Below are 10,263 nucleotides of genomic sequence, written 5' to 3' on the forward strand. Positions count from 1 at the left end.
GGGTGACCTGACCAGGACCATGGGTCCAGGTGGATGCTGGGTCTCTGGGGTGACATGTAGGCTTGGGGTCTCTTGGCTCAAGGGCCAGTGCACCATTCACTGTGCCAATTAGCTGACACATAGCACATTTTTGAAGAGGGACAGAGTGAAAGGAGAGAGAAAATAGAATAGATGGTACTGGGGAAGAATGGGTGGAAGGAATTACAATCAGCAGCAGCAGCTGTGGAAAAATTATGGAAGTAACTGCTGTGATGGACTTATGATAATGAAGGTGATCCACCTGAGACAGAATGGATGGTATCAAAACACAGACTGAAACACATTTTTTTGCACTTTCTTTCACTTTATTTCTCATGAAGTTTTATATTTTTGTGGGGAAGGTGATATTATGTTTACTCTTCAGCAAGAATATTTAGTAATATGTAAATAAATGGAAGAAAATTGTAAAAAAGGAAACTCTGAGTGAGTCAAATCATAACAGTTGTAAAGAAAAATCATGGTCTCAGAGATAACGCGAAGAAATATATTTTCCTCAATCCCCTAGAAGGGCAAAGGAATAAGAACCAAATAATTTTAAATATGGTTTGCTTGACTCTTTTTCTTTTGTAATCTATAGGGTTTGTCTTTTCCCCAGCAATCAGTTGACAGAAAGTATGGGCCGATAACAGAGAAAAAGCATTAATGAAGCATAAAATTGTTTATGGTCTTTGTGGAGGTGTTCTGACTGAATTGGAAGACGACATTGCATTAGCTGGCTGAAGAATGATCTTATCCCTGATACCTATTGAAAAGCCTGACCTGCAAGTCAAATTGAACAGCTCAAAGAAAGAGGTTTTCAAAAGCATAATCCAACCTAATCCTCCCAACAAATTCGGACCCTGGGTAGCAGGGAATAGAGCTTCCTGTAGAATGAGGGAGAGAGGCAAATGTGATTTGAAGAAGAAAGCCCATTGACAGCTGGAAGTTGATTTACAAAGAAGAGCACTCAGGGAGCCCACACAGAGTGACATGCCCAGAAAGAAATGCTTTAATCTGAAGTAAATTGTCTAAAAATATAATAGGAAGAAAAGGATCTTGGGACTCTGCAATATGAAAACTAGGAGTTCCCTTGGCCGCATAACTTTCATAGGTGTCGGCATCACTATTTGTTTCTCATAAATAGTTGCCCACTATTCCCAGTGATTCAATCCATGTATTTGAGTGGATTGTTTATAGTTGCTACTCTTATTATGGTAACTTAATATACACCTGTTATTTGAGCTATTTGAATCTACTAGCTAACTATTAAAGTTTGGAGACTTAAGAGTTAGTTTGGACAAATGGTTCCACAGAATAACTTCTAGTGCCTTTGAAAGTAATGACATCATGTGGAACCTTTCTTAAACCCTGTTAGTTCCAAACTGGGTGGGGGAAAGCCATCTAGAGAGATCCATATACTTTGTTGCAATAAAAAAATCGATATCAGATAAGTGCTGTATAACCATTACCACTTGTTATATAAAAATAAAAGGTAGAAAAAGTACATAAAAAAATAAAATTTGATCAATTGAGGTGCCTGGATGAATTCCTACAACCTGACAAGAACTTCTCTTCCGCTTATTCTAAAATCCCTTTTCCAGATTATTGAGACACCATATTTGGACCACAGCGTATTGGAATAATCATTTATTAGACATTATTGTAAAGGTTTCACATAAGAGACCTGCCTGTGATGAGACAGAACAGGGAAGAGTTAGAATTCCCCAGTAGGTTGGAGGGTGCAAGAGAAATTTTCATAATCAACACTGACATTTCTGTGAAGAAAGTAGGAACAGTTCCCAGAAACACAAGGATGTTCATCCAAGTAATTCCTATGGAAAAATGAAAGGATGTGATTATATTAAAAACACAATGTGACTTAGGAACAAAGATTTGTGGGGCTAAAATTGGAGTAAACATGAAAAATTAATTTCCCGGAGGAAATTTTGACCCATGGGAAGGTAGATAGGGAAACATAGAATTTAATAGATAATGTAATATAGTCATATATGAGGGGGGGTGCATATTGATAATGGAATTTGATGAAAAGCAACTGGATACAATTTTCTTATTCTTATAACCCTCAATTGAAAAGGAAAAAGGGGACAGACATCTTTAGGAAGTGGAGAAGGAAAACTTCCTTCTTGACATTTATGGAAACAGAGATGGATTAAATTCAACTGAATTCAAATATAGATTATGACCCTGTACACCATCCCAAAAGCTCACCTACCTCCTCCTAATCTTAAATCCCTCACCTCCTAACCTCGATTATCTTCCACAGCTTTATTACAATTCTTTGGTTTGGTTCCTTTCCATACTTTCCTCCTAAAACACTATCCTTCTGACCACTCCACATTTTCATATTAATCTCATGTATATCAACTTTTGAAACCTAATGAGGGAACAGACAGAATTAAAACAGCCCTAGAGATAAAGATAATGTGAATCATCCTCCCTCCCCCTTTTCAAGTACTTGCTGCAGCAGACAACTTCAGGACAGCCAAGGACTGATCAAACATTCCTGAGCATTCAAAAAGCAGTAAAAACCAATAAAGTGAATTCTATCTGTCCCAATTGATGCCACTGAACATCTAAGGACCCTGCTCTAGCTTCCTAAAGAAATATGACTCTCAATCAATAATCCCTTGATTAGAGATAACAAACCTGCATGCCACCATGGAGTTCTATATCAAGGCCTGTCACATGCATCTATGGAGACAAAGAAAGAAACCAGTGATTTTCAGATGTGAATCCTTCTGAGAGCTTTTTGTCACTATCTCAGGGGAAAGGGAATAAGATTTTTGGGGTAAGGACAAGAGGAGTTGAACTAGAAGTGTTTCCATTTTATGAAAATCTCTCCTAGTCATGAAAAGAAATTGGGGAAAAGGAGATAAAGAAGAGCTTACCATCATTGGACAGGTCTTTAACTTGATTTTTGTCAGTTCCCATATGTATGCACATTTCCTCAAATTTCTCCTTTATTTCCTCTGGCAAGTCTGGAGTACGGCCTAAAGTTTGGGTAAGAATGAAATTACTGCTGATTCTCTCTCACTCATCATTTGCAAGAATATGTGGAGAGTGGGGAGTTCTAGGTGAAGGGGTGAAAATTGTGGCCCACTATATGTGAGTGAAGGATCATGGGAAATTTGTCTTTCCTTATGATATCAGTGACTAAACATAACATTGAGGATTGGAACTATCATATGCTCAAAAATTTGATGTGATAATTAATAAAGGAGTGGGGAAAATGCCCTGATTTTTAGTGAATCATTTAACATGCTTTTATTAAGCTCCTTCTAGGTGCCAATTACTATTTGAGGGATAAGTGATGTAAGGTAAAAGGAGAACTGAACTTTTCTCTCTAGAAATTTACCATATATACAAGAAAGAAACAGCTAATTTTATAATTGCCAAATACCAACTGCAAAAGAAGCAAAAATATAAATACAAAATAAATGTTTATGAGGGATTAACTATTTTATGTTGGAAGGTCTTTTTTGAAGGATAAGGCACTCATGCTGAGCCCTGAAGGGCCCTAGGGAATCCAGAGTGTGGAGGTATGGAGATAGAGTAACCCAATATAGTGGGCCAATTATCACCTCCCAGACTGACAGAGACCGGGAAGCTTGAGGAGCAAATTTGAGATACTAGGGTCATATGATAGAACAAGAAGGAAAGACAAGACAAAACTTCATTGCTGAAACCATTTGAATTAATTTCTTTTTTTCACCAAAAAAATGCATTATTCCCAAAGTTTATTCCTATCTCTTCAGAGATTTGCCCTTTCTTGTCTGATTTTATTAAAACTATAATTAAACATTTCATCATTAACCTCTTTTTATCATTCAGTACATCTGGAACAATATAAAGCAGGACCAGGAAGAGAAGAAAATAGATTTAATAGTTCAGTATTCTACCAGACGCCACTCCATGTCCAATGCTTTTTAGTTACATTCTTTTCTAGAGGTTTGGGTTGAACAAAAGAGAATGATTACTTAATATTTGCCAATTTCCAGAACAGAGAAAAGAAAAATTAAATTGTGACTTTTCTGACTGTCTGTCTGCCTGTCTGTCTCTCTAACTAATTTTTTTGTATCATTTACTATTCTGGATGGAAATAGGAATATAAAAATTTACAGGTCTGTTCAGAAAAATTTCACTAAAGGGATCTGCCTTCAGAAATTATTGAAAGAATCTCCGCATGGTCAGTTTGTTGTTGTTATAAGACTTTTCTTTGATCTCAGGACCTGTACACAGCAATCATACACAGTATGGGGACTACCGGCCAAGATGGCGGAGAGAAGACAGGCAGGCACAGTTCTAAAGCCTCCTGATCTTTCCCCATTTATCATATAAATCAACCCTCTTAACAGAAATTCGAACCACAAAACCCAGAAAGAAAACCCAGGAGAAAGAACATCTAAGAAATCTCTAAGAAATCTAAGAAATTCAAAGAAATCCTGAGGGATTTAACTAGTACAGCAGCCTTGGGTGGGTGAGTCTGGGCACAGAAGGTAGATCAGCCCCAGATCAGCCAGATTAGTAACTGAATTGGAACCTAGGAGTCTGAGGGCCCAAGAGATGGACCTGCTGTTTCAGCCATGGGGTTAGACAACAGGGGCTTGAGTCAATTAGGGAAAAGGGGCACTGGTGTTGGTGCTGACCCTCTGGAGCTTGCCAACAGGGCTGGGGGGAGAGTTCTGGTGCAGGAGAGCTGTGGATTCCATCCCTGGGCTCCTCTGGTCTGAGGAACTCTGAGTCCACACCTCCTTTGCACATGAGGTCTCTTCCCAGAACAAACAATAGCAGACTACTTCTACCTCAGGCACAGGGTGTGAGGAGAAGAACCAGCCCAGCTGACAATAGGGAGAGGAATGACCTCACCCCAGGGTAAAGCCCACCACTGATTGAAGGCAAAGGGATTCAATAGCTTCAATCACGTGCTTTAAGCTAAGAGAGAAGGGCTCAATCAAGGTCACAGACACTCCAGAGAAAGCAACCAGCACCTCCTACTGGCCAGCCAGAGAAATTGCACTCAGTGATTAAAGCCTCTAGGGATCCCAAACCCCTGTGAACTAGTCCCTCCCCAACTCAAGGTCTTAGCAAAATGAAGAAGGGTCAGCAGAAACGTGGATCCATAGAAAAATTCTTGGAAGGAAAAGACCCTAACTCAGAGACACCTAGAACCTCTGAGGAGAATATGATCTGGTCTTCAGCACAGAAAAACGTCATGAAAGAAATAAAGAAGTAGTTTAAAAAACAACTGGAAAATTTGGGAGAAACAAGGAATACCTTGCACCAAGAAAACAAATCCTTAGAAAATATAATTGGACAAAAACAAAATGAGAATAAGTCTCTCAGATCTTCAATTGGGCAAATGCAAAAAAAAATAATTCTCCCAAACACAGTATGGGGCACACTATGTTAAAATACTGCATTTTCCTGCTTCATTACACTTCTCTGTTCATGAAAAGAGAAAGAAAAAAGCCAAAAGGCAGGATCATAGGATACATACCATAGAGTAATCCCCAAGCAGTTGTATCATCATTTTTTACATTTTTTACGGAAAACATGGCATATTGATCACCCTGACTTTCAAGGGCAAAATCATTTCTTCCATCATCTGTGAAGGCATCAAAAGTTCAGATCAGAAATTTGATACTACAGGAAAAAAGGCAAAGACTTGATATTTACTGGTAGTTAAATGGCATGCTAAGGTCTCAATTCCATCATACATTTTGACATTCAAACCAAACTACTGTTTTGTTAACAAACCTTTATGTTTGTCAATATTATACCTATCTTCCTCTAGAGCAGAGATATCCAAAATGCACCCTGTTAGCCACATCCACAATGAGATTTTATGCTTCTGTCCATGAGTTTACTAAATGCTTTTAGTAAATGAACCTGAGCCAATCAGAGCTCTCACCAAAATGGCAAATCAAAATAAATTGTCTATTCTTTCAATACAAACTTTTAACAGTAAGGTGGGACAGCCCTGCTCTACAATTACAGAAATCTAGAAGTGGAAGATATTTGGGAGTCCATTGAGTCAAACACCACATTTTACAAATTGGGAAAGTGAAGTCGAGATAACAAAAGAGTTGTGCCAGGTTACACAATGAGTTAGGTTTTACTTCAGTCACATAAGTGCTAATCAGACTTCGAGGACTCAATGAGGAGGAAGAAAGATGCTAGCATCTGACTAGACTTTGCACAGTTGGAATCCTGATGGGACTTAGACATGGTAATGGAGAGACATTTGAGAAGATGTTGTCCCACTGGCCACAAAGACATTTCTTTTCATAGTGACCATTAGTCACCTCTTTGTTAAACAATCTGTCCATTAATTAGTTACAGAATAAGATATTGAGATCCAGGTTTCAACTTACATAGAAAATGCCTTTCACCATCACCTCCTAAGAAAGTACTCAAAGGAAATAAAATTTCTTCTTCACGTTCCCTAGAAAAAAAGATTAATATTACAATTATATCTCATCTTAGCTCAAGAAATTTTACTGTGAAACAAAATTTTCCATTTCTTCTATTATTTAAATTTTAGCCAAAAAATGTATAAAAAGTTTTTTTTTTATTTCTTTAAATAATGTTTTGAATAATTCCAAATCTAGGGTAATGTCTAGCTTCCTTAGAAGCTATTCTGCATTATAAAAATTGTTGAATGTTTTGAATTAAATTTGAATTCTTGAAACATCTAGATTCTCTAATGTGGCAGAGATGATGATATTTAATAAAACAGAGCACTTGATTAGACAAGAGAGCTTTGTCTTTAGTAGATTTGTGTAGCATTTGCTTTGTGATCATCACTGAGATTTAGAAAATTCAAATTAAGATGGATTCAGAAGATCTATGTTCAAATCCTGGCTCTTCCCCTTACTAACTGTGTGATCTTGGGCAAGTAAGTCATCAGTTTTCTAAGTTTAGAATGCTTAGCCACAAAATACAGTTAATAATTTTCTGAATTATCTCATAGGCTCATTGTGGAGAAAATCTGCTACCTCCTTAATCTGAAATATATAAATATAAACTCATTGCATTTTATAGTCACATCATCTTAAGAAAAGAAAAAAAAATAATTATCCCTATCTAATCAATACATCTGAAATAACCAAACTATATGATACTCATTAAAAAAGGAAAATAGTAAATCAGAAAAAAAGACAGGAAAAGGAAGAATCATAGTTTGATAAATCTGAAAATAAAAAAAATAATCTGGAAAAAATACTGTACAAAAATTTCTCAGAAAACAGGAATGTGATTTGGCAGAAGTAGGTTTAAAACTACATGTTATATCACAAATTTACTCATTATATTAATGGTCATAAAATTGGAAGAAAAATCACAAAAAACTGTTAAATGAAATTGAAAAGTCTTTTCTTGAAGAAAGGAAAGTAAGGAGGCTAGGACAGCAAGCCATCAGCTAGGAAAGAATAAAAAAAATCTTTCCATCAAACACATATAAGTGTAATATATCCTAGATATTTGTAACTTATACAACTATATGACTCAAAGCATTTTTCTAGTAGACAAAAACTTGAAAAATAAATGATAACAATAATAATAATAAATAAAATTTATAGAATCCTTTAGTGTGCCAGTTACTGTGTTGAGCAATTTGCTGATATTATCTCATTTGATTGCCTCAAGAACCTTGTGAGATAGGTGCCATTATTATACCCATTTTATACATAAGGAAATTAAGACAAACATGATGAAATGATTTGACCAAGATCACTTAACTGGTAAGTGTCTCAGGCCACATTTCAACTCAGGTCTTCCTGACTTCAAGCCTAGCACTTATATCCACTAAATGACCTGAATGTCCTCAGTTTAAATATAAATAATATTGAAAGAAAAATTATAAACAATTACCATCAAAGGAAAGAATGCTCCAAATCACTAATAATAAAAGAAATTCAGTTTAAAAAAACTCCAAGGATTTAATTCAAATCTAGAAAATTGACAATGTGAAAATATAGAAGTTGTCAGAGTTAGAATGACTGTGCAAAAATGGAGTTAATGTGTTATTGCTGGAGTTGCAAATTGTTTTAACTGACTTAGAAAAAGAACTTGAAATTATGGTGAGAAAACTTTTAAAATGTCCATACTCTGTGACACAGATGTCCCAAGGCTTCCCATATATTTTAGGGAAGCAATGAATAAAAGAGAAGACATTTATACAGAAAATATTAATAGTTCTGAGTGGGATAAAGTCTGAGATTTCTTCAGTAGAATATTATAGATTGGAGAATAGTTAACTGTGTGCCCCTCCTCCCTTGACAAAGGGAGGTTGCTCTGGGATATTGGTGAAGAATCAAGAGACCCCACCCTATCTGTTGAAGTCCCAAGGACCATTCAATTCCTGGGGCTGAAGAGATAATCTGGTTCAGATTGAATTTTATGCTCTTTTCCCTAGATTAGTTTGAGAGTCTAGACTGTAAAACCACATTCCTCATTAATGAGGGAGGATCTGGGGAGGGCAGGAATCTAGTTAAGATAAATGGGATTTTTTTTTGGTTTTGCCTCAATCTCTGTAGTTGATTGTGGCCCATTCCTCAAGAAAGGAATGAAGCTTTCTCTTCATACCTTGAGAGATCTCCAAAATATATTTAAGTGGCATTTGTCCCACACAGATCTTTTTGTAGTCTAAGTGAAGGTCCATCAACTGCTAGAGCAAATCTCAAACTCAAATAAGTATCATGTTTCCCTTTTCTTAGCAAAAGGGCCTCAAGTATCCCATCTAGACTCAAAATGGAGACAAGTTCATTAGAGAGGTTTAGAACAGCAAGAAAATGGAAGTTCCTCAGATGGTGATTAAAAACATCCCAACCACCTACATTCTGCCATCATCATCACTTGTTTCCTGTGTCATTGTGTATAGATCAAGAGATTCTGTAAAACTATTACCCCAGTTTTCTTCCCTCTTTCACATTCACCAATTAACAAATAGCACTTACTTTCTGCAGAAAGTTCCACTAAGATTGCCATCATCATGTACTGTGATATCTCTGACATATAGCCTAAGTTCACCTCCTTCCTCAATCTTAGATGTCACATTAGCACAAACTGCAACAGTGAACCATATTCCTGAAAGCTGTGGAAAAGAGTTGGGATGAGAAATAAAAAAGTCACAAGGCTCTCACAGACCATCATATCTTACAGCTGGGTTGAACCATCATTCAAATCCTTCATTTCACATGTGAGCAAACAGAAGCCTCAGGTGACATATATCCTCAGGCCAGTCTTCCTTGGTTGTTCATAGCAAAGTAGAAAGATAATGAGACTAATTGCTAGGAAATTTGAGTTCTACTTTTGGTTTTAATACTAATACACTCTAACTTAGGGAAACTTTTTAATCTTTGCGTGTCTAGGTTTCTTGGACATATGTCCAATGGAATTAATTTTATCTGAATTTCATGACATTAATATTTAGATAATATTATTTTCCCCACCTCTTACTACTTATCTTGAACTCAGAAACTGCTGGTAATTTTTATAATTATTTGGGGAATTGAGTGAGAAATTATCTTAGAAAGATGGAAGACCTCTCCTGGGGTCTTAACAGCAATCTCCTTTTCAATATATATAAAATACTTTCTTCTGTTCTCTAACTCTAATCACTTGTCCTGAGGGAAACATCTTCCCTCTCATATTTAAATCTAAAATAAACCTCCATGACAGAAGTCATGTGGCATGTAATTAGTAGATGTGTAGAACTCAAGGGCTCCAGATGCCATCTGAATCCCATCCTTGCTCACTTACAGATTCTGGGTCTTCCAAGTTGTTCGGTTGGGCTTTGATGCCAAAGACCAGGACCAGCCCCACAGTCAGCAGTAGGATTTTCATCTCCTTATTTTTTTCTTTGATGCTCTAATAACAGTTGAATGTGTGAAAAGGATTCTTATGAATACTCTGGGCATTCTGGTCAGTTGCTTTTATACCTCATTGTTGGCTGAGTTTCCTGATGATGTGGCATTAAGAGAATCTTAATCCCTTACTAAACAAAGGATATCTGCTAGCCAGAGATCCAAAGGACAGATTAGATTTTTTTAACAAAGAAAACAAATTCTTTTCAAATACAAATTTCTGGAATCTATGGCTATTGTTAGGTTGGGTCAATTTCCTGGGATAAACTATCCATCCTAAATCAAGAGAAAACAGTAATTATCTTTTTTATTCTTGTGACCTTCAGGCAATTAACACTTTGTTTATGAAAGGAAGTCT

The 10,263-nt window shown here is 36.4% G+C and overlaps 1 protein-coding gene across 1 annotated transcript; it reads right to left on the reverse strand.

The window, feature by feature from the left end:
• Nucleotides 1-1,650: 1,650 nt before the first annotated feature.
• Nucleotides 1,651-9,956, reverse strand: LOC141505131 (major urinary protein-like). The gene is made up of 7 exons (XM_074210666.1): nucleotides 9,802-9,956; nucleotides 8,997-9,133; nucleotides 6,414-6,484; nucleotides 5,537-5,644; nucleotides 2,928-3,029; nucleotides 2,686-2,730; nucleotides 1,651-1,850 (listed from the first exon to the last, which is right to left on the reverse strand). Exons 1-6 carry the CDS (start codon nucleotides 9,883-9,885, stop codon nucleotides 2,711-2,713), a joined length of 522 nt encoding a protein of 173 aa, XP_074066767.1. The 5' UTR covers nucleotides 9,886-9,956; the 3' UTR covers nucleotides 1,651-1,850; nucleotides 2,686-2,710.
• Nucleotides 9,957-10,263: the final 307 nt, after the last annotated feature.

The sequence above is a fragment of the Macrotis lagotis genome, chromosome 1 (genome assembly GCF_037893015.1).
Source record: "Macrotis lagotis isolate mMagLag1 chromosome 1, bilby.v1.9.chrom.fasta, whole genome shotgun sequence".
Lineage (NCBI taxonomy): Eukaryota > Metazoa > Chordata > Mammalia > Peramelemorphia > Peramelidae > Macrotis > Macrotis lagotis.

Coding starts and splice junctions, on each gene's coding strand:
- LOC141505131 (XM_074210666.1), bottom strand. CDS start 9,885: ATGAAAATCCTACTGCTGACTGTGGGGCTGGTCCTGGTCTTTGGCATC. Junction 9,134..9,801: donor ACTTGGAAGACCCAGAATCT/GTAAGTGAGCAA, acceptor TCTTTTCCACAG/CTTTCAGGAATATGGTTCAC. Junction 2,731..2,927: donor TAAAGACCTGTCCAATGATG/GTAAGCTCTTCT, acceptor TTGTCTCCATAG/ATGCATGTGACAGGCCTTGA.